Source organism: Pyrgilauda ruficollis, unplaced genomic scaffold (assembly GCF_017590135.1).
Source record: "Pyrgilauda ruficollis isolate IOZ18807 unplaced genomic scaffold, ASM1759013v1 scaffold97, whole genome shotgun sequence".
NCBI classification, from domain to species: domain Eukaryota; kingdom Metazoa; phylum Chordata; class Aves; order Passeriformes; family Passeridae; genus Pyrgilauda; species Pyrgilauda ruficollis.
Window position 1 is genome coordinate 651,041 of NW_024531821.1, and position 24,910 is coordinate 675,950.

A 24,910-nucleotide genomic window follows, 5' to 3' on the forward strand; every position below is an offset into this window, starting at 1 on the left:
TTGTTTCCAATTGCTTAAACATTGGCATGGCTCTGACAAGGGTTTAAAAAAAGCATTTTGAGCATTGGGATGCAAATTAACATACCAAGCAATTAAAGTCAATTAAAACAGGATGTGGTGTAATTAGAAACAGTTGTGTTCACATTGATATTCAGAGAGGTTCGATGTGTTGAAAGAAAAGAAAACAATCCAGGAAACTTTTAATGCCCCACAGATGTGATGATGATGCTAATAGTGGCACTGATTCCTAAATTCCCCATCCTGCCTCACCTCAGGAGCTCCTGGGGAGGGCGAGAAAAGGGGAATTAATGGCTCTATCCCAGCACAGTGCACTCACCTGCTCAAGTAAAGAGTTCCTCCATTTCTAAGGGTACCTGATCTAAGGGTACATGAGATTATTTCATGTTTGGGATTAAATAGTCTGGAAATCCAATTTCAGTTCATTAATTACAAAAATGTGTCTGAGAATCCTTTCACAGGTCATTCTTTGATGTATCCCTTTCATTTACATAGCAGACAGATACTGGACTCCTCAGTTTAAAACACATATTTTTTGAGGTTGTATTTTTCACCAAATGATTTTTTTTTTCCATTCAGCAGCTGAACTAATTTTGACAGATGTGATGATGATGCTAATAGTGGCACTGATTCCTAAATTCCCCACCTTGCCTCACATCAGGAGCTCCTCGGGAGGGGGAAAAATGAGAATTAGTGACTCTCTCCCAGCACAGTGCACTCACCTGCTGAAGTAAAAGAGAAGCTGGAGCTTTTCAGCCTCAGGGGTTGTGTGATCAATTACCAGCAGTGTCAGTGGGCTCGGGAAGAGGAGATCTTTCCACCTTTCCCACTGCTGCTTCCTTGATGTCCCTTTCACTGTGCTTCTGGATGTCTGTGTTGGTATTTGTTGCCAGAAATACTGAGCCAATGGTGCTTTACTTTTGTCCCCTTTTTGCATGGCAACCAGAGAGCAGGGAGAGCCCTAATTCCTCTAGGGCTGCCCTGATGACCCAAAAATTGGTTAGAGGTTGTGGCTGCAGCCCTGGCTGCTGGGGGATTGCACAGATCCCTGTCCCTGGCCTCCCTTGGCTGCAGAGATGAATGGTGTTGGCTGTTCCTTGATGGAGATGAGGGAGGAAATGCTCCCAACCCAGCCTGGGAAGGAATCTGCCTCTGCCAGATCCCAGGGTTTGCTCAGGTAGAACGTTCCAGGCACCTGGGATGTGCAGGAAGCAGTGGATGTGGATGTGCTGCACAGCAGTGCACAGAAGGAAGGAAATGCAAGGAAATGTTGCAGACTGCAAGGAAAAAAAGGATTGGAAGGAAACACAAGGAAATATTATAGATATTACAACTATTACAGGTGCAAGGCCTTCAGTGCCATCACATGGATGTGTCTGCTGACTGCCCTCTGTTAAATGCAACTTTTGATTTAAAACGAGGAGGATAAAATAGCTAGCAAAGAACTAAATAAATGAAAACCATTAGCTGGCCACTCCATCCTTTCCACCTAATTTAAAGCTCAGAGCAGGACCGTGTCCATCCCATGTGTTTATTTTTTAATTCTCATTAGCTGCTGATCCTTTTTTATTTGAAACCCAAATGTGGAGAGACAAGGTCTATTTGAACTCAGCCAGTCATAGCAGTTTGCATTCCCACTAACAGCTAACAAATGTAAGCACTGGGATAAAACCTCCCATTTTGCATTGAACTGACCTAGGAATTCATCAATTCAGGCTTTTGGGACCTATAGGAATAAAAAGGTGCTCTACATTTCCTGGGAAAGTCAAGTTCCTCCATTTTTGAGGAATGAGGCACATGAGATTGTTTAATGTTTGGTGTTAAATAGTCTGAAAATCCAATTTCAGTTCATTAATTACAAAAATGTGTCTGAGAATCCTTTCACAGGTCATTCTTTGATGTATCCCTTTCATTTACATAGCAGACAGATATTGGACTCCTTTAAATATGTTTAAAACACGTATTTTTTGAGGTTGTATTTTTCACCAAAAGTTGTTTTTCCATTCAGCATCTTAACTAATTTTGACTGGTGCAAGGCAGGTGTAAGAGTAAGAAAGGTGGAAATGGCCTTAGGAAATTATAGAAAGTTAAATTTATAGAGAGGTGGTTGTCACATAAAGACAATATTGACAGTGGCATGGAATTTATAATTTAATCCTCCTCTGAGTTTGAGAAGCCATGTGCTGCTCTCAGGTTTGAGACTGTGAAACAGGACCAATTCTGCTCTATTTTTCCTTTGGAAAATGTGACTTCTTGCAGATTTCCTGTTGCTCCCCAGAGAGAAAAAAAGTGATTTCTGAAAAAAAAAAAAAAAGAAAGCGTAGCCATGTCTGTGAAAACAGCAATTGCTGGGGTTCAGCACCTCAGACATTGTGCCTGAAGGCTCTTTGTAAGAGAAGGGCTCTCTATCAAATCCCAAGGAGATATGGATAGAACTTAACCTTTGGGCTTGATGAAATGCTTATTCCTGAAAGCCAGACATGCAGGCAGAGCAGCCTGAAGGGAAATCACTTCAGTAATTCTGGGGTGGCTGAGAATCCATTGCTTGTATTGTTATAATATACGTAATTAATTACTTGTTAGCATGTGTTTGGGAATAATACACTTACAGAGGACTTCCCAATCTCTATAAAAAGTGCTGACATCTCCCACAGACCCTGAGGAGTTTAGAAGGGAATATGGTTGGAGGACAAAAACGACCTGCACAAAGGCAGCCAAAACACCTTTCCTCCAGCGAACGTGAAAAGAAGGTGGTTTTGCTGCAGCTGGCAGAAAATTCACAGAACTCACAGAATCCTTTTCTGCTGTTTGTTTCCTCCCCCAGGTTGTGTATGTGACAGCCACCTTCCCCTACATCATGCTGATGATCCTCCTGATCCGGGGGGTGACGTTACCCGGCGCTTCCGAGGGCATCAAGTTCTACCTTTACCCCGACATCTCCCGGCTCTCCGACCCACAGGTAGGACCTTGGCTGCACAGCTGTGTGCCTTTCTGGCTGGGAAAAACTGTAGGGGTCCCTTGGGTTGGAAGTCTGAACACAGGTGACTCCTGGGGATCCCTTTGTGGGAATAAATTTGTAAAGAATTCTCACGGCCTGGCAGAAGGTTCACACTGTGTGTCTGTATGCAAACTTTGAGATAAGAAATGCTGACTTAGAAATGCCATGGAATAGGACAGACATTGCTGAGAGAGAATTGGAACTAGAAACAAGTTTCAAAGGATGGCCTTGCAAATAAGACTGGATACTTTGGAGAAATAGAACTGTGAAAGATGCACTGTAGTGGGACCCACAAGGGGTGGTTTTATATTATTTGCTTTAAGGCATTTACAGCATGGCAGAGTAAAAAGCTGATAGCCAAGAAACACTTATAGTGTATTGTAATTAAGAAATAGCTTCTGATTGTGATGGTGTATTGTCTCACCCTTCTCATGAGACTGAAAATGGAATAAAAGCTTTTAAAACACTTCTCAGTTGCCCCATCTCTGGGTCAGAAAAGAGCTCAATCCAACCCTCTTTGCCTGGCCTCTCTTGGCTGCAGAGATGAATGGTGTTGGCTGTTCCTTGATGGAGATGAGGGAGGAAATGCTCCCAACCCAGCCTGGGAAGGAATCTGCCTCTGCCAGATCCCAGGGTTTGCTCAGGTAGAACGTTCCAGGCACCTGGGATGTGCAGGAAGCAGTGGATGTGGATGTGCTGCACAGCAGTGCACAGAAGGAAGGAAATGCAAGGAAATGTTGCAGACTGCAAGGAAAAAAGGATTGGAAGGAAACACAAGGAAATATTATAGATATTACAACTATTACAGGTGCAAGGCCTTCAGTGCCATCACATGGATGTGTCTGCTGACTGCCCTCTGTTAAATGCAACTTTTGATTTAAAACGAGGAGCAAAAAACAGCTGGCAAAGAGCTAAATAAATGAAAGTCACCAGTTCCTCACTGGAGGTGTGGAATTGGGGACGGGGCTGTAAAGCCATGCTGTGTGTTGGAACAGATCAGGTTTTAAATTGGAAAGTATTTTGGTTGATAAATGCTGATGTTCAGAGCCAGTTGCAGTTGGTGCTTCTGCCACTGAGGGACAAGAGCGCTACCACCAGTTTAGTGGAATAAATTTAACTGGGATTTCACCATTTTTTGGTTCTTTGCTCATTCCAAATCTAAATCTCAGGCATAATTAACAGAGAAATTATTCATTCAGATGATTGCTGTCTTTACAGCAGAATATGCAACCAAGGAGGAACAAAGTGCTCAACAGGAAATCTGCCTGTTTTGTTGTTTCTAATGTAGAGCAGAACATGGAAATAATGGATTAAGTTTGGGGTTTGGGGTTTGGTTTGGTTTGTTTTTTGGTTTTTTTTTTTAATTTCCAGTGACAGAGGATTACAATAGAAGAGTTATTGTCCATCATTTGTGTGATATTGAAGGGGGAAAGTGACACAATCTCTATAGAACCTGACAGGTTGCAGACAGCATTTTACTGATCTGCTGTGGCACTGTGAAAGACATTACACAGCGTTTCTCCTGAGGCTATTACATTATTAAATGGATCCTGAGAAGGAGACAGAAAGGAATTTGGGAATATTTGTCAAAATGATTTTTTAAATCTGCTTACTGAAGATGTGTCAGCATAATTTTTTTTAAATCTCTGCTTACTTTAGACATGTATTTTGTTTAAATAAAAAATAAAATGAAACTAAATAAAAGACAATAGAGGGGCTCCTTCAGGTAATTTCCTTGGGGCATCTGAAATATCTGTAATGTTTGCTTTAAACAAGTAATATTTCAACAGAAAAAAACCCAAAAAACAGAACAAAACAAAACAAAACCAAAACAAACCCAAAAAACCAAAAAGAAACAAAAAAAAACCACTCCATTAAAAAACCTAAACAGGCAAAAAACCAAACCAAAAAAACAGAAAGAAAAAGATTCTTTTAAAAGACTGAAAATTTTAGATGAAAATTGGATCATAAGGTGTATTGTGGAGCTGACAATATTTGTGCTGTGTGTCAGCAGGATTGGGAAGTGGAAGGGCTGTGGGAGTGGGGTCAGTGCTGGCTGCAGAATCCCAGCTGCACCTGCAGCAGAGGTGGCCCCAGCTCAGCAGAGAAATGAGCCCTGGCACACAGGGAAGGGCAGGATTCCCTGGCACACTCCCGGATATTTGTTAGCACGTCCCAACAGGCTCAGCCTGCAGTGAATCCAGCAGTCCAGCCTGGGTCCAGCTGAGCCCCAGGTGCCCAAAGCCCTTTTATCCAGGATAGGGAATTGTGCGCTGTGTTCATGGAGTGCAGGGGTGGCCCCGCTTTGTTCCGCCTGGTTTGAGCTGGTGTTTCACCCCTGGGTGTGGGGCTGGAGCTGCAGGTGCCCCTGCCTTCCCCAGCAGTGCCCTGGTGCTCTGATGCTGTGCCACACCCTGGGCTGTGCTCCACGCACAGTGTCTGTGTGGAGCATGGAGTGGCTGGGGCTGGGAGGGACCCTACAGATCACCTGTGCCACCCTGCCATGGCAGGGACACCTGCCACTGTGCCAGGCTGCTCCAAGCCCTGTCCAGCTGATGTGCTCCTGCCAAAGGCGCACATAAAAAAATCACATTGTCCTTCCCACGGTTCCTGAGCATTTGTATTTTAAAACTCATCAGTTTCAATGGATCCAGATCCCCCCTTCTGGTTTTTCTTCCCATAGCAGAAAAAAACCCTGAACTGATGCCTTGGGAAGGCTGCCCTAGAACAGAGACCAGATGCAGCTAAAGAATAAAGCAGGGATTTATGAAAAGGATCTCCTCCATGGATGCACCTTGGGCAGCACCAGAGCCCAGCAGCCTGTCCTCCCTCCCAGGCAGGAATTCCTTGTAAAAAGTCCCTCTCCATGTTTCCTGCAGCCCCTGCAGGCCCTGCAAGGCCACAGCTCAGTCACCCCAAAGCTTCTCCTGTGCAGGTGAGCAATGCCAGCTGTGCCAGCCTTTCCTCCCAGCAGAGCTGAGCTCCCTCTGTGAGCAGGGGTCAGTGCTGCTGTTCAGGAGCTGCTTCCCTCCCTTGCCCAGTGCTTTTCTAGAGGCTCTTAACAGGATTTTGCCCTGCCTGTGGATTTCCCACGTGCCACTGACACCCTTGCTCGTGTTTGCCATTGAGGGAGGGCATGCCAGTTTAAGGGACATTATTGCCAGCTTAAGGGACACGACTGCCACTCCAGGGAGGGTTTGTATGCTTATTTACTGTCCTGGTGCCACTTGCAAAGAAACTCCTGTTGCCATGACAATTTGCAAAGCCCATGTTGGTGGGAGCAGCCTGGGGAGCACTGAGGGCTGGAGACACGAGGGCTGTGTCTGTCTGTCCCTCACTCTGGGCTATGTCTGTCTGTCCCTCACACTGAGCTGTGTCTGTCTGTCCCTCACAAGTGGGGCTGGAATTCCTTTTGGGAATGCTTTAAGGAGCCAGTTCCTCCTCAGGCTCAGGGAGACTTTCACTGACAAGTTCTTGTTCTTCAGTTGGATTTTAAACACCTTTTAGTAGAAAAAAATGTGCCTTAACAGAGATGGTGAACACCAAGGCAGGTAACTGAACTGTAGTGTTCATTGGTCTTAGAGAATTATTTTTGTGTTGGAAAAAACTGTCATTCCACCAAAATTCAAACAGGTTGTTGAGAATAATAAATTCAATACTTGAAGAAAGCTTTCAGACTAATGGGTGCCATCTTTAGTCCCTTCTCAAGAAACAGAGGAAGCTTAGTTCTTCAGACTTAAAAGTAGGATTTGGCACAACTAGTTTTATTTTAAAAATAGCTTTTTTTTCAGCTTTAGTGCAACTTTTAATTGTAATAGAATGGATTTAGAGGCATTCTCCATTTTATGGAAATGCAGAATTCAGTGTTCAAACCCACAGAAATCAGGAGATCGTCCCCCACTCCATAAACCTCTTGCCAGTTGGTTCTGGAGCTTTCTTCCAAGGAGCACAACTGAAACTACCTGGAGATTCGTGCTTCCAGCTTCCATGTTTACTCATTTCAGTGGATTTACTCCCTAATGCCAAAGCATAAATCACGTGGACCAGCAGAATTTGTTTTCCTCTTCAGTTGCTGGCCTGTTTCAATAATATTTCAGGGAGGGTGCTGGGTCTACATGAGGAGACAGGCATTTGAGCCCCACAGCCAGCTATGTTTACAGGGGATTAAATAAATGAAATTTCTCTTCAAGGCTCACTTCAGTTTGAAGTTCTGGACTCTTTTGTCTTTGTGCAATTTGCATTCCATGGTGGGTTAAAGCTTTGTGAGCAGCTATTCATCTTTGCAGCTCCCCTCAGCTTCCAAGGGCTTTGGTCTCCATTTCATTTTTATATTCTATCTCTCCAGCAGACCCAATCCTCTCACTCTGAAAATGCCATTTTTTGTCATGCTTACAGCTCATTCCAATCACTTTGTGTTGCATCAGTGGAAGCTGCAACAGTCTGGAGCTCTGTTTAAGCCTCAGAAGTGTTTTCCTTCATCAACAAAAAGGTCTCAATAATCTTCATGCTCAAATTGGCTTGAAATAGATCCCTCTGCCCTAATCTGGGAGATACAGGTGCTGTTTATAGCTGAAATGAGGGATCTTTGCTGAGCTATAACTCACACAAAAGCAGTGCTGCAGGAAGTTAATGGGATTGTTATGGGATTTGTGTGCAAGCCTGACTCAGAATAGGGTTCTGCTTGTCCCTGGACAGATTTAAGGTGATTGTAATTGCGTGTGCTGCTCACTGAGCCGTTCCGGGCAAAACACTTGGGTCTTTGTGAGAGGATTTTGCAAACATTGGTGCCTGGGAGAAGTTTAGGGAGGGGCAGATGTAGCAGTTTGATGGGTCAGGAAGTACCAGTATGGATAATTGTATGGGAAATCACATCAATTTAACCCTTGTTAAAAAGGGGAGGAAAATAAGAATAAAGCTTTATTTTTTATTGCATGTTTGTATGCTAAAAATTGGCCAAGTTGCTGGGGTTTTTTTAATTTTAAAGCTGTGAATTGTTTTAATGAACATATTCATGAGAGCATCTCTCAACACAGCCACAATTGCACTTAACAGCTGATTTCCAAAATCTTGGAGAAATTTCCATTTCTCTGTGGGAAGAACACAGGTTGTAGCTCACCTCTGATAAACTCTCATGTGAATGTTGAGCTTGAGGAACAAAGCCAAATTAATCAGATACAGGAAAATCAGAGCCATGACAGGTAAATTGGTTTTAGGTTTCTCAGATTTTTTATTTGCAGTGGGAAAAAAAAACTGCAATAAAATTTGTGGTGGCAGAAATATTTCTGCAATTCTTTGGTAGCTCAGCCAGAATTCCCTTTTAGACAGCTGGGATGTGCAGGTGACAACTGGGACACGGCTTCCAGAAGGACTTTGCCCATCAGGTTCCTTGGCATTGAGACTTGGCTGGCTGGCTTGAAGCCCTCTGGATTTTCCTTCTTGAAAATGAGTACCAAAACATGAGTGCACAGCAATGAGCATCAGCTTAACCTGAAAACCCACTTAGTCTGGGTAGATTTTGTACTGCTGAGATCCCTCTCTTCCTTGCATTGCCCTCTGGATCAAAAAATGCTTTTTCCTCTGTGGCATTTAGGCTGTTTACATGTTTAGTTGCAGAGAAAAAGAGAATTTTAGTACATCCCTTTCAGAGAAAACACTTTTTTCTGGTAGAAAGTCACTTTAAAATAAATGCACATTGTTTATCTTTCCCCTGGAAACTGTAATTTTTCATTACATTTCCTTAATTTTTGTATTAGCATGAGTTTATTTTGGTGTTTTTCCCCTCCTTAACATGATATTAATCTGTTTCAGCAAATAAAGAACAATATTCTTTTAAAAAGGTGCTGCTTACCAAAACTGCAGAGAATTTCTTTCCAATCAGTTTAATTATAATATACATACAGGTGAGAGAAATTTGGGAGTGGTGGATCAGTGTGGAGGCAATATTTCCTCAAATCTTGATCTGAAAACCCCAACTGCAAAAGCATTTGAGAATGTCTCTTCCCTTGGCTTTTTATTTCCAAGATTTCGGGGGGCTGAGTTGCTCTAGGAAGAAGAAGTGATGTAGATGGAGGATTTGCAATTTGAGGATTTGCAGCCCTGGAATCCACAATCCTATCGCCACCTCGAGGCCAGTGAAGCTTTTCTGCAAGGCAGAAGAAAATCCTCTTTTCTGCCTCTGAGAGTGGAGCAAACTGCTGCATTCAAACATAAATGTTAGGGCTCTGCTTTCTCAAAAAAAAAAACAAAAAAACAAAAAAACAAAAAAAAACCAACAACAACAAAAATTGTAAAAGAAATTTGGATTTCATTTTTGGGTGTTTTCATGCTCAGAAAATCCAGGTTGCTGAGCAGTGATTTCATACCAATCCTGCATTTAAACCTGCTGATCCTTACAATGGAAACCTTGGGATTTTCAGATGTTGGCAATGAAATTATCTCTGATTGCTGGAGAATTTTTGGATGCTTTTTAATTTATTTTTTTTTTAAATGTGACAGGTAATGACCTTAGAGGTCTTTTCCAACCTTAATAATTCCATGATTCCCTAAGGGAAAAACTTGCAGTGGAATGAGAAACTGCTCCATTAGGATATCTTCAATATCCTGGTTGGTGAGTTTTTAAGGACAGTGCTTGGGAAAATGCTTGAAATGTGAAAGGTAACGACCTTAGAGGTCTTTTCCAACCTTAATAATTCCATGATTCCCTAAGGGAAAAACTTGCAGTGGAATGAGAAACTGCTCCATTAGGATATCTTCAATATCCTGGTTGGTGAGTTTTTAAGGACAGTGCTTGGGAAAATGCTTCAGAGACAGGTCAAACATCCTGAATTTTGGCACCAATAAGGTAGTAAATCCTTTAGTGATTTACTGCATTTTTGGCTTTTATAAGAGTTTGGGCAGCAGTTAAAAAAAAAAAAAAATAATTAACTGGGAAAAAATAGCAGCAATGAGAGGAGGAAGATGTCCAGCTCCTCTCATACTTGTGCAGTTCTGCTAAGGGGGTGGAATTTACTCTTTTTCCTCCCACTTTCTTGCCATTCTCTGGATTGTTTCCCTCAGCAGGTAGTCACAGTCTGAACCAGGTGTGAGTTGCAGTAAATTAAAACAAGAGTGAAAGTCAGAAATCCATACAAAGGTTGCAAGGATGAAAATCCTCAGCCAAATTTATTATCTGTATAACTGCAACTCCCCCTTTACCTGGACCTTTGAACAAGCAATAATCTAAATTTCAAAGTGTTCTCTCAGTGAAAGGAGAAAGTCTTGCGGTGGGAGGTGAGGTTCTTGTGTTGCTCTTAGGTAGGAATCCCCCACCCAAATTTAAACTTTAAATTTTCAAATTTAAACTGGAAAAAAAATGAATTCTTCTCCAGGTCTGCTGTTTGCACCATTATTACAAATTACTGAGGTTTGAAATTGTAAGGAGTGAAATTCAAGGATACAGCCCAGTGTGATGCTTAGAGATATTTTTCCTACAATGCAGTTTATAACCTCCCTAGTGAGGAACTATTTCATTTAATATGTCCTGCAGATTTTGCACTATGGATTATGTGGCTTTAAAGAGAAGTGAGAGCAACAATTCCCAAATGCAGTGAAAGGGCAGAGGTGTTGAGCAAGGGCAGAAATCCCTCCTGGGATGGTTTCCCCATCTTCCCCAAATCAAGGGAATGAATTTCCCCAAATGAAGGGCCAACCTGGAAGCACATTGCATTTTCCCTGCTCCAAGGCAGCTGCATCCCATTCTCTGCAGGAATCTGGTTGGGGACACACATCCCAAAAGGATGGGATGGAGACACCCATGGGCTTCTCCTGGGGCAGAAAATAACTCTCTTTGGTGCCTGGAGCGTTTGCTCACCACATTGGGTTTTATATTGTGCAATTGATTGGGAATGTTTAAGTGCAAAAGTTTTGTGTGCATTTAAGTGCAAGAGTTTTGTGTGCATTTAAGTGGAAAGGTTTTGGGTAAATTTCAGTATTCTGTGGGAAAGGCTCAGTCTGAATTCCTTACACAAACTTTTGGGGTGTGTCCGTGCATATAAGTCACCTTTTCATGGCTCACCAGACAACTCTGGTTTATTCACCACCATCATGTTGTGACTGTTAATTTTATATGGCAAATGTGCTTTCTGAACTCCGGTTATGGCCCTGGGGTGTTATCTCAAGCCCTCAAGGAGGATTTGCCTCCTTCTGCCCACGGTTTCTTTCTGTGTTTCTTCTTGCTGCTCAAGCAGCAGCAAGCTGAGCAGATTTGGGCAGTGGGAAGAGACTTGTTGGAAGAATGGGCTCATTTTGGGATTTCTCTGGGATTTCTGGGCCACACAGAATCTCCTCCAGCTGTCCCTGCAAGCCCTTAGCAAGCTTGGTGGTGGGGAGGCATCATCTGAGTGTCAGAGAGGCTTTAATTGCACTTTAATATCAGGTTTTATGGCTGGTGCAGTTGCCACTGGAGGGAGACAGGATCCACACATTAACTCAGAGTAGGGGCATGGCAGCCAGAGACTTCCCACTGCTTTCATGGTGGAACCTGAAAAGAAATACAAGAGCAACTTAGAGAGCCTTTTTTGCATAAATTGGAACATTTAAAGGATTACAAATAATATCAATGACTTCACTCTTGTCAGCTACTTTAGAAGTCCAGTCTTCTAGCAGAGAAAAGCTGTTGTTAAAAGTACGTATTTCAGATGAAATTCAGAATTGGTAAAATAAAATGCTAAGTGACAGATGGATATTAATGAGGAAATAATAACAAGGGAGCTTGAACACAATGCGGGGGGAGGGGAGGTCAGTAAGTGAAGAAATGAGTATTCCATGTTATTTCTGTGATGCAAGTGGGTTTATGATACCATATAAATAGAGGCACTGGAAATACAGAGCTATTTTAAGAATTGCTAGTAGGATTCTCAATCCCATTATTCCAGAGGAATGAGAGAAAAAAGGAAAAGATAAGATTACTGCACTGGTGGAATGATGTGCTTGCAGGAAATCTGGAATTTGCTCTTTAGAAAGTTGAGTGCTCCTAAAGATTATTCTTTCAAGACCTGTACAACAAAACGCTTTCTAATCCCCCTGGCATTTCTGAAACTCTTTTTATTTCCACCCTAGAACTGGAGTAACAGCTGAACTCTCAAAATAAGCCAAGAAAAAAGGGGCTGGGCAAACATGTGCTGAAAGCAGAGTGTGCAGCCCCAGAGCTGCCCTGCCCTGGGAGAGGAGCCTGCTCTGGGGTGCCTGTGAGGCTCAAGGTGCTTCCCTCAGCACTCACTGCCAAGGTTTTGCTATCCACTACAATTAGTGGGACATTTCTGCTTAAATATGGGATTTACTGCATTGCTGCCTCTTCCTTCCTTATGGATAAAGGAGCTCCACTGTGTTGGTGTAGGGTTGGCTTAGGTGTTGAATTATTTGTTGGATTATTGTCCCAATTTTATTCTTTACCTCCCATTGCACAGTTGTTTCTCCCTTCTGCTTGATAAAACACACACCCACATATTCACACTGATGTGAAATCACCAAAGCTGCCTGTGAGGGTAAATGACAGGATGGGAAATCAACATTTTCCTAATTTCCCATTTGACTGTGGTGCATTACGTGTCTTCATGTTCTCTCCTCTGAGACGAGTCTTTAAAGAGATAAATTTTTGTGTTAACATTAAATCTCTGAAAACTTTGTAATACAGGAATTCCTATAAAGATCATGGATATTTTAAGGAAAACTTTCCTTAGCTGTGTGTACTTCTCAATTTCCAGATGAAAATGGATTTTCCCATATGGATTTTTATAGGCAGCTGCTTTAAAACTGAGGCTCAATAAATTGAGCTTTTCCCAGAATTCTCCCCAGAATCCTGGCTGCAGGAACAGCTTTTGATGCCACTGGAAAACAGAAATAAATAAAACAATAAAATGGGCTTTGTCCCACCAGGGCCAGCCCCACAGTGCTGCTGAAATTTAGGTCTGTAAATAAGGAAAAGAGAAGAAAATGTTTGGGTGCCACAAGCAGAGAGGGAATGAAATGCACTGAGAAAATGTGTTTACAAATTTGGCAGGAAATCTGCAGATATTGCTGCAGTTTGGGGTCAGGGTTCACTGATTTCTCATTTGTTTGTGGTCAGTTCCAGAGAATACTTGAATCAAAATGCAGCCGAACCCCTTAAAATGGGAAATGGGATTTGGTTCTTGGTGATTCTGCATTCAAGTTCTGTTTGCACACTGATATTTTAGAAGAACAAACAGAAAACATTTCACACAGACCAGACCTTTTAAAAGTATTTTTATTTTAAACATTTGAGTTCTCTACTTTTACTTATTATTACATTCTGAAACAAAATCTTGTTTAGGAATTAAAAATCAAATGCTTCATTTAAAAAATGGAGCAACAACATTTGGCTTCTTAAATCACCTTCCAGTTTTTGGCCAAATGCTTTTATGTTTCATACAAATGTGCAAATAAAATTAAATTGAAGGTTCATTTTTCTGCAAAATTAACCATTTGATCAATGTCTGTATATTTAGCAGGCCAATTGTCAAGAAGTAGGGTCCTAAATATGGTTTCTAAAAGGCATTTTTTATCCTAGCACATTTTTGTCTTGATCTCAGTTTTACTTTATGTTTCTGCCAGCTCTGTGGCATAAATGCAAGGTTTTCCACTGCCCAGCTCTCTTGAAAAAGGCCCAGGCTCACAGCAGAATTCCAGTGAATGTTGAGTGGCTTGTTTACTAAAATTCACCACTTGGGTACACAGCTCCTGCCACTCCAAAAACAACTCAGGCTTTTTAAATGCTCTAAATCCCTCTGTGTTAAACAATAAAACAACATGGGCGCTCTGGGGATGCTCACAAAAAGCTCCTGGTACTTTCCAGCCTGGGGGGCTCAGGGAATTTGTTTATCCAGCCATGAAGGGGAGCACAGCAGAGGTGGGAAATGATGGCAACACCAAAAAATCTGCTGGGGAGAAGCAGCCCTCAGTGAGTTACTGGTTATGAAGGCAGAGGATGTGCCAGAGGAGGAGGAAGTCCAAATTTCAATTGTCTGCTTGGTAATTCCATCTTGGCAACAAAGTAGGTGAGGTGGTTCATGGTCCTTGTATTGAACAGGGGAGGGAAAAGTGTGGTTTAGTTCTATAAATCATCAATCCCAGAAATTCCTCTTTGCCCTGGTCCTGTGGAGCCCTTGGAATGCCCAAGAGCCAGAGCAGAGATGCCTCAGCTTGAGTGAATCAGGCAGAAATTAAATAACACAGGGCTTAATTGACTTTCTTGTGCATTTTGACACTCAGCAGACAGTGACTTTCAGTGCAGGTATACTGCTGATAAATGTATTTTTGTATTTCTAGTACTCCACTTACCCCTGTAGATTGTTGTTTAGTTTTTAAGTAGTTTAGGTGGTTTGTTGTTTTGGGGATTTTTTTGGGGGGGGGGTTTGGTTTTATGTCTGGTTTAAGTTTTGACTTTAGTTCCATGTATATGCAAGGGAAAGTAAGGGATGAGTGCATATTTCCAAAACCTAGAGCTGAGGAAGGCAACACTAAGTGAGCTGGCAGCAAGTGAGAAAGGGAAAGAATAAACAAACCCATGGTTTCTTTTTGTCTCTTCCCACTCTGTGTAGGGAATGTTGTAGGTTGGAGGGACCAGAGAGAAGCCAAAGGTCCCTCCCATGAGGGAGAACAGGCAAGGAGCGATTCTGAGGGACAGACACCACACCAGGGATGGTTTTGGGGTGGAACCACCCCTAAACCACTCTTTGAACACTTCAGATAAGCCTTTAAAACAAGCCCAGACATCAGCAGTGCTTTGTTTGTTTTCTTAATTAACTTCACCCAGATAAATCTGTCACAAGGCAGAGAACACAAGCTTCTGCCTGAAGGTCTAAACCAAATTTGCTTTATTGTGTTGTCTTTTTTGAGCCCTCCCTGTATTTATTTATAAAAATTACTTGGGGAGCTCATTCTGATTTTTCTCCCTGGCTGCTGTTAGTAGCTCCTTAAATTCCCCAAATTGTCAGGGGGACTCTCAGTGCCTTGTAACTGAGAGAAATCACAAATCCCAAATGCCCCTTTAAAAAGAAATTAGATCTTAAAATCAGAGATTGGTTGGACAAATTGTTGCTCTGAGCTTGCTGGAGTAATCTCAGAGATTCTTGGCACGTAACCCTGGGTGGGTGCCAAGCTCTTGGTTTGGTTCCAAGCAAATTCCAGCCACCATTCACCAGCAATTAACTCTGAGGCAGAGGCAGCTGGGCCACCCTGAGTTATCATCTCTGCCCTGGCAGTCCCAGAGCTGGGCTCCTGCTCATTCAGCCACAGAGTCTGAGGTTCTCCTCAGGTGCCACCCCAAATTCCTTCCTGGAGCTTGTGGTCCCAATACCCTTTGTAGTTGTGCTAGTGCAATTCCCACCGTAAGAACTGGCAGTATGGGGAGAGATGAATCTAAAGCTTAATTTAGCTATTCTAGAATTCTGTATAATGACAAAATTAATGACTGTTGCTTGCTCCGTAGTTTCATTGGTGGAATTTGAGGGTGAGGCTACAGGAAAAAGAAAAAAAGAAAAAAAAAAAGCAGAGTGTGTGTTTGTATTGATTCAGGATGACCCCAATAATGTGCTCTGACTCCATGTTTCAGAAGGCCGAACAAATGCTTTATTAAGCTATACCATATTAACTAATACTGTACTAAATTACATACTAAAGAGATACTGCACTAAAGAATACTGAAAAATCCTAAAGAAAAACCTGTGACTGTCTGAGACAGCCAGGACACAGCTTTGACCCAACTGGCCAAGGAATCAAAAGAACCTTCACTGGTGTCCAAGACCCAAATCACTTTGGGTAAACGATCCCCATAACACATTCCACATGTGCCAAACAACAGGAGCAGAAAATAGCGGTAAGAATTGTTTTCTCTTCTTCCCTCTGTGCTTCTCCAGGAAAAATCCTAGGAGAGACAATCATGTCTCTCTCCGTTCAGAGAATGTGAATACCACATGTTAGTGACTATGGAGTTTTGAGGTTGCAGTAAATAAATTTACAGGGTTTTGTAACCTACGTTTCGGAGGAGGTCACTGCAATGGGTTCTGAACCAGTTCCCTGCTTGTGCTGCCACAGAATTGATCTGCTGAGGGTTCAGTGGCGAGGTGGCCTTGGTGAATTCCTGCTTTTGCTCCCTAGGATTGTTCTGGCTGAGGCAGATGAGCGGCAGTGGAACTCACTCGGGTTTGCTGTGCTCAGAGGGACACATCCACCCACCCACAAGTGGTGTTTGCAGACATTTATTGGTTTCCATCTCTGGCTGCTCCTCGAGGTGTTCTTGACCCGTTGTGACCCCCGGCAGGGTGTGGCAGGGCAGGGGAGGCGATGGGATTGCCAGGCTTCCTGTGGGGACAATGGAAGAGGAATCCACCTTTGGGGAGCATTCCCATGGCACTGTGCTCCAGCCATTTCAACTGGGATACATTTTAACTGCCTAGATTCAAACTGGGATTTGTTGCTGTAATCTTTTTCCAAATATCTGCTTTTGGCAACAATGAAAAAAGGACAGTGCGTGACCTCTGCACTGGCTGAACACATTTTTGTGTATTTATAGCTAATGAGTATCTGCTACTTTTGCTAGTATCACTAGCAAAGGTAAAAAAACAGCTCACAACAGTTCAGAAAATTGAGTATTTGAAGTGGCTGTTCAGAGATTTGTATTTATTTGTGATGCTCATTAAACAGCAATGTAGGACACTATACACCCAACAGTCACTGGGGGTTGTTTTTTTTTTGGTTTTTTTTTTTGGTTTTTTTTTTTAGTGGAAAGGCCAAAACTATTTTCACCTTTGCTAGTTTTGCTACTTTTGCTAGTATCACTAGCAAAGGTGAAAAACCAGTTTTATTTCCATGTCTTGACAGTAATTTCAATCCTTTCCATTCTATTAAATCTTATTGACCAGAAAATGTTGCCTTTCAAATGAAAAAGGATGTTTTAATAAAGTGGTTAATGCTTTAGGTTAGCTTTATGGATTTTCATAGATTTCCAGGCCAATTTTTGCTGAGTTAGCATGGGATTATCCACATCAGTAGCTCTGAGAAAGGCTGAGTGACTGAAATGGCTTTAAATTAGAACAAAATAAAATACTTCCTTGTCTGTCCTTTTGGATTGTTGACCCATATTGTCACTACCACTATTTGAAGCAATGTGTTGCCCCAGATTTAATTTCTCTGTTTTGAGGTTACTTCAGAAAAGATAAGTTAACTTTTAATTGTGTCTTTAGGATTTATTCTGCCTAAGCACTCAGTTTTTATTCTGCTTATGGAGGGCAATATTTAGACTGTTCTGTGTGCAGCAGGAAATCAATGCTGCCTTCAATTAAGTTTTTATTTGTGTGACACAGTGGGGTCAGAAGTTGTCACTTGGCCTTTTTTAATGGGTTTATTAAACACTGGGTTTAGTTGAGGGATTTTCTAGAGACATTTCTGTTAAAAACATTTTCCCTTTTTTCCTTTTGGTCTTTAGGCAATAAATTGAGTTTTTAAAATAAATCAAATTATAATAGAGTTACTTAGTGGATAATAACTGGAAGCCAGGCCACAGTTTTGGTGGTATTGTAGAAAATTGAGTATTTGAAGTGGCTGTTCGGAGATTTGTATTTATTTGTGATGCTCATTAAATAGCAGTGTAGGACACTATACACCCAACAGTCACTGGTGGTTATTTTTTTTTCTGTGAAAAGGCAAAGAAAAAGAAAAATAAAAAAGAAAAAACGCTTTTACACACTGTCAAACCTGGAAATGGAGCTCAGCCCTCCTGATTCCACAGTCAAGGCACCATTCCCTGTTTGGGTGGCACTCAGCCAGGAACTCAGGAGGTCCTCCTGGAGCCCTGCCTTGGCTTTGGCAAAAGTCTATAAAAATGGAGATGTAGTGGGTTTAGAAAAATACAAAAGAATGTGCTTTTTCACACAATGAATGACTAAATGGTGGAACTCCCTGCTGGAGGATGTGGGAGGCTGAAAGTATCAATTAATTCAATTAATTACAGATGGGCCAATTGTGAACTGTTAAACACAAGAGTCCAGATTCAGCTTGGGCTTCTGGCTGGTTTTATTGGAAGGTTCCCTGTCCTGGAGAGTCCACCCTGCTGGGGCAGTCTCTGTGTCCCTGCTGTAAAATAAAGTGTAAATTAAAGTGAAGCAAATGGCAGCAGGTCAGAAAATTCCTGTTTGAATAGAACCCCCCAAAGCAGGCTCAACCAGAACAACCCCGGGATCACTTGGGTTGGAAAAGACCTTTAAAACCAACAAGTCCAGCCCTAAACCCAGCACTGCAAACCCCACCAAAGTGCAGTCACGTTCTGAGCTCTCCAAGGGTGGTGACTCCACAAGCTCTCTCTGGGCACCCTGTTCTCTTCACACGTTTTCCTTAAATTTAAATGGCATTTGCTCTGTTTCAGTTTGTGCCTCTTGTCCTTCTGTCAGCACCTCTGAGAAGGCACTGATTCCCTGTCCTTTACTCCTCCCAGGTATTTATTTATACACATTTATCTGTACTCAAGAATCCCGAGTTCTCTCCTCTAACCTGTGCAGTCCCAGCACTCTCAGCCTCTCAAACCTTTCATGTTTTTCAAGACGCAGCATTCCCTCAAATATATTTGCCACTGGGCTCCAGGAAGTCCCTGTTTCTCATGAACTGGGATCCCAGCACTGAATTTGTGGTGTTTGGCAGAGGAGAGGGATCACCTGCCTCCCTCAGGGTGCTGGTAACTCCTCCTCATCCTCAGCCCAGGAGCTGCTGGCCTTTGCTCCAGGGCACACTGCTGGTTCATGGTCAGCCAGACCCCTGGGACCTTCCAGGAGGTTGTTCCCCAGAGATTTTTCCAGCAGTGACTTTCTTAAACCACAATTGCTCAAGTTTCTAAGAGCTTTTAGTGACAGATTTTTCCGAAGTGTTTTTGAATATAAACCCAGGTTTCCTTTACCTTCAACCACGTGGGTGCTGACCACTTAAAAGAACCCTTCAGGAACAACAATCTCTCTTGGGGGGAGTCTATCTTTTTTGTTTGCAGTTTCTAAGCTTTACCAGCAGCTTCTGTGCTGGTTCCAATCCCAAGTAGAGAAGACACAGAAGGTGCAGGCTGTGCAGAGAGAGCGAGGTGAACTCTGCACTGGTAGTGCTATAGAAGCTCCATTGGTTTCTTCATTTTTGGAACGCAGCTGCCAGTGGCACCATTCCAGCAGCTGGCCAGGCTCCAGCGTGGAGGTGCCCACCCAGGGCACTGTGCCAGGGCAGCTGAGAATGGAAATCTGTTCTTGCCCTCTGGGCAGGGCCACACTGCCAAATCCAGCTCTGTTTGCCTTCGGGCTTGGGTTGCTTTTGGTGGCAGCTGGAGTTGGGAGCTGTGCTCTGGGGAGGGTTCCTCTGCTTTCCATGGAGGCAGGAGACAGAGATTTCCTCACTATCACCTGCTGGCTGCAGGCTCTGACAGCAGAGGTGTGTGAGCAGAAACTGCAGGCAGGAAAAACGTAACTCAGAATCAATGGCATCTTCCCCAAAATGGAGGAATCACAGAATCACTGGGTTGGAAGAGACCTTCAAGAGCATCGAGTCCAACCCAGCCCCAACACCTCAACTAAACCCTGGCACCCAGTGCCCCAACCAGGCTTTGTTAAACACACCCAGGGATGGTGACTCCATCCCTCCCCAGGCAGCCATTCCAGAACTTTATCACTCTTCCTGTAAAACACTTTTTCCTAATGTCCGACCTGTATTTCCCTTGGCACAGCCTAAGACTGTGTCCTGTGGTTCTGTCAGTGCTGCCTGGAGACAGAGCCCAACCCCAGCTGAGCACAGGCACCTTTCAGGAGCTGTGGAGTGATAAGGTCACCCCTGAGTCTCCTTTTCTCCAGGCTGAGCACCCCCAGCTCCCTATGAGGAGCTACTAAGGGAGGAATTTGATCTGATCTGAGAAAGTGAGAATGGAGTTTTTACTGCCCCAGACAGCCTTTAGTGCTGCAGCTGCCGCTGTAGAAAATGCGAGAACAAACAAGAAAAAAAAGTATAACCATGAAAGGTGATGCCTCAGGTTTTGGCTTTTATATTTTCACATTCTGTGCTGCTTTAGTGTGTGGGTCTGAGCTTCATACCAGGGGATGGTGAGCTCTGCACAGAGCAGGGAGACAAAACAATTCCTGCTCCAGCTGGGCACCAAGGACAAATGATCCAAATCTCAGCCCAAGAGCACAAACCCCGTGGGCTGCAGAGAGAAAAACAAGCAGGATGGGAGTGCAGGGGCTGAGCTGGAATTGGACACTGAACTGCAATGTGCACATGGAGCAGAGCTGATCCCAGGGAGAGACCCCGGGAGCGCTCGTGCATTTTGGGACCATTTGGGTTCATCTTGGGTGCAGCCCTGGCTGGGCTCTGGTGCTGCCCAAGGTGCATCTGTTGAGGAGATCCTTTTAATAAATGCCTGCTTTATTCTTTACCTCTGTTCAGCCTCTGTTCTAGGGCAATCTTCTCAAGGCATCACGGGCACATGTTAGGAGAGCTGTTTCCACCAGGGCTGGTCTCACCCTGGACTGCTGGTGCCTGTCACATCCTCATCCAAGGAATTAAGCAGTGTTGCTAGAGCTCACTGCAGAATGCAACCCGGGGAGAAAAAAACTGTATTATCAGTATGGAAAACCAACCACTCTCAGCTATCCCTTGACAAAACTGTCCAGTTAAAGAAAGTTCTTTTCATCAGGGTTATGAGGTGTTTGTTGCATACCCGAAGTCACAATTGACTCCTCGGGTGACCTAAGGTCATACAGGGATCTTAACAATGAACTTCTCTGTCTTTGGGACAGTTAATCTGAGGGGACAGTCTCTGGGTAAGTTTATTTTTCCCTATTTTGTCCAATTGGCCTAACACCCCACTGCCACCTTCAGGGTTCCTTTGGCAGTTTTGTCCTCTAAGGGATTTCTGAGGGGAACAAAGCTCTAATGAACACAGTTAAACTTAGGTGAGACAAACTTTGATTTACTGCTTAGAAAATTAAAATATATTCCTGCAGGCTGGTTTTTTTTGGTTTGGTTTTTTTTTTTTTTTTTTTTTTAATTTTTGGTATGTGTAAGTAACACTTTTTATTACCTCTGAGGGGAACAAAGCTCTAATGAACACAGTTAAACTTAGGTGAGACAAACTTTGATTTACTGCTTAGAAAATTAAAATATATTTCTGCAGGGTGGTTTTTTTTTTGTTTTGTTTTGTTTTTTTTTTTAATTGAGATGAGTATTTATAGCATAAATTTGATTACTCCAATCCAGCTCAATTTTAAGGTCTTTATAATGTAGGGGATGAGTTTTTGTTTTTTTTTAATTTTTACTCTGCATATTGTGTGCTCAAGCCCATCATTTGCCAAATGCTGCATTGGAGCAGTAGAATATATTTATATATTAACTCTTCACATATTTAATTACGTTAAAAAATATTTCTGCAAGCAAAAGAAGCTGATAAATCAGACTTTTAGTTGCATTTCTTGTTTTCATGAATTCTTATTCTCCAAAATCTAGCAAGGTAAAATCCAGGCACCTGGAAATTGATGGGAAAATTTCCTTCGAATTTTTTGCCCTAACATAGCAGAAGCTTCACCTATTTGAAATGAAAAAATGCAAAATTTTCAAGCGTTCAGTAGTGAGGCAGCAGATTCTTTGTTTTCTGAGCATCCCTTTTCTCTATTTTTTTTTATAACTGCGCAGTGCTAAATGTAAGTCTACCTCACGCAGAGACATTTGCATGTGATGAATTATGGAAATAGGTGAAATATGGAGCTCGAGTAGAACCTTCAGAACCTGAAGTGGTCTGGGATCTTCAGAGCTCAATGAAAATCCCTGGCGATTCCTGAAGAGCAGGAAAAACCTCAATGGAGTGGTTTTCATTCCTCATATAAAAGCAGAGAAAATAGGTTCCTCTGAAGGAGGGAACTGCAGAGTTTTGGGGAGAAAACAATGCTTTTGAAGTGTGACCTTCTGTGGTGGTGCAAAGGCTTTGTTCTACAGGCAGCAGTTCTGTTTTCCCAACAGAAACTGAACCCACTCTGGGAGGATCTTCTGGTGTCAGATATTTCTACAAGGCTTAGGCTGCTTTCAAGAAAAGGAAGAATTTAAGATCAAACTATCCTCAGCTTTTGTAACTGCATTTTCTTCTGTTTTAAACAGGTTTTTTGGATCCTTTGTTAAGAGTTCAGTTACAGATAAGTATTCTTCAGGTGGCTTAAAAGGAATCCTTGAGAATTTTTTAAAAACAAGTTAGGTTAAATAACATTTCACCTGATGTTATACAACCCAGTTTCAGCTTCCTCTTCATTTCTGAATGATGTCTGTGAATAATGATCACAACCAAAACATTTCCCCTTTGCAAATACTTCAGATATCAGGGCTGGATGCTGTGTTTGGCATCTCCAGTGTTCCTCAGGCTTCAAGGGTGGTGAAAAAACTAAAGAGAGTAAGAGGAGTTAATAAAAAAGCCACTGGAGAAGCGGTTTTGTCACTGGGGTATTACAATTGAGCAGATCTGTAATAAAAATTGGTTATTTTGAAGGGATCAGCTTGGTGAGAGGAGATGGAGCTCCACTGCATTTGCTAATCTCCTCCATCCCCCTGAAAACCTAAAAGGCAAACCTACCCCAGAGCCCTGCTTTCTGGTAAATCTAACACAAATAGAATATCTGAGTAAAAAACACCTTAAAACCATCTTGGTTTGGATTCAGAGCAGTGCAGAAATTACTCAGGGTCACCCCTCCCATGAATGCCTCAGCTGAATTAAGTGTAAATATTTTGAAAGCCCTGGGAGTGCATTCTGGTGGATGTGGGGGCTGTCAGATCTCTCATCCTGAGAGCACTTGTTGGTATTTTTTCAGTAAAGTGGAACTCTAATCAACAGCCTCATTTTAAAAATTAGTTGACTGCACTTCCTGCATTTATTTTAAAAAATTGAGCATCTTTATTTATCATTTATAGGAAATGACATTAACAGGCTGCCTAAAAGACCTGGTAAATTCTGGTGTCTCTGGGACTGAAAATGTATGAAATATACATGGAAATATATGAAATATGAAAAGAGAAAAAAGGCAGTGGTTATTCTTTGTGCTTTTTCCACACCATACAAAAAAAAAAAATTCTTTTATTTCCAAATGCCTGAAGCTTTCTATAGTGAAAGTGTAGGAGAAGGCAGAACTTTTGATGCTTTTAAGGCGAGAGGGCTCCACAGCAAACTGGACCATGGGGATGCTCAGCACTCAGGGATTTTGCCTTCCCAAAGGGTGGGATGGTTTTCCATACCCAAAACACCCCAGAACAATAATGCAAAGCATCCTCCTGCCCTGAACCTTTGCACTTAAGAGAAAGGAAGAAGTGAAGAAAAAGGTGCTGGTCTCAAGAGATATTGGGATTTAATTATACTTGTCCTCTTTTAAAAGGAGATACTGTAATTAAATATCAATACTCCAAATATTCCAGCTTGCCAATTTCCCAAAGACAAGCTATCAATCCACTGAAGACAATTTTTGTTTGCTTTCACTCAGACACAAAATTGTTCCAGATAACTTTTTACCCCCCACCAAATCATGTTATCATAAGGATATAAATGATTTTATATGAATAATATCTCTGGGATAGTCTGTACTTTATAGTGCCAGGCATCTCCTTCCACATGCTCCAGAACTAAATTAATGGAAAGCTGATACATATTTCAAGGGATTTGAATCCTGCCCTGAGAAAACGCTGACAGGGAAGAGAATTCAAAGCCTCTGGATTTCCCTGCTTCCTGTTGCGCCAGGCTGAGTGAGGTAACTTTGAGGATGAAAATGAATCAAAGAGAATCCCAGGCTCAGGAGGGTAAAAGTGAAAATCAAAGGCACTTTCAGACCCCTCAGAACCCTGCTCTGGCTTTGGCTGCTGCCCTTCCCACAGGCACTCATCCCTGCTCTCTGGAGGGAGATTCCAGCCCCTCTGTGCTCAGCCAGCTCTCTGCACTGGAGAGGGATCTTTGGATAAAGTTTATTTCTTTTTTTAACCTAGGCACAATCACAGAGTGATTGGGCTGGAAAGGATCTTACAGACCAGCCAGTGCCACCCCCCGTTCATGGGCAGGACACCTTCCACCAGCCCAGGTTGCTCCAAAACTCCATCCAGCCTGGCCTTGGACACTGCCAGGGATCCAGGGGCAGCCACAGCTGCTCTGGGAATCTGTTCCAGGATTTTCTACCCCCTCCTCTCTGTGAACACCTGTAGTAATTACATATCCTCTGAGCAGAGAGACCTAGTTCTCCCAGGAAAATCCTGGGAAGCTGTGTAGAAGCTGTAAGAAACTTAGACAAAAGAATTCCAACAATTATTATCTCTCTGTAACAATTATTATCTCTCTTTCTGTAAGCATTGTTTATAGATCTGGTTCTCCAGAATGCGCTATTCATAGTTCACCAACAGTGTGAGAGAAAATTCCTAAAAGCCAATCGAGTCTTAAGTCCACCATGGTTTCTATAAGAACTAAAATTTCTAATAATAAAGTGTATTTTCATGCCTTCTGATGATGGAGTCTCTGTATCACCTTTAGCTGTGATGCCCTTTCATTCCCTGATAGCCCTTCAGTGATAAACACCCTCGTGATTTACTCAGGGAACTACAACTGCACCTTGTGGCTGCTCCTCCTGGAATCACACCAAGACACCCCTAAATTCTGGATTAAGGAGTGTAGGAATATTTTACTCATGAAAAGCAATGAGAGGAAGGAAAAGAATTGCTCCTGTGAGTCCCTGAAGGATCCTCAATGCCTGCTTTGCTCCAGCACTTGATTTTCCCAATTGGATGCTGCCACAGGAACATGCAACTGGTGTGGCTCCAGTATGGAGGAAGGTCCCGTCCCATTTTAACTGGGTGGTACTTGGCCGACAA

The 24,910-nt window shown here is 42.6% G+C and overlaps 1 protein-coding gene across 1 annotated transcript in view; it reads left to right on the forward strand.

Moving 5' to 3' along the window:
• SLC6A11 (solute carrier family 6 member 11) overlaps window positions 1-24,910 on the forward strand; it is an 88,289-nt gene that overhangs the window by 42,048 nt on the left and 21,331 nt on the right. The window contains exon 6 of the mRNA XM_041489955.1: window positions 2,843-2,977. Within this exon, the coding sequence (XP_041345889.1) occupies window positions 2,843-2,977 (135 nt within the window). The remainder of the gene's footprint in view (window positions 1-2,842; window positions 2,978-24,910) is intronic.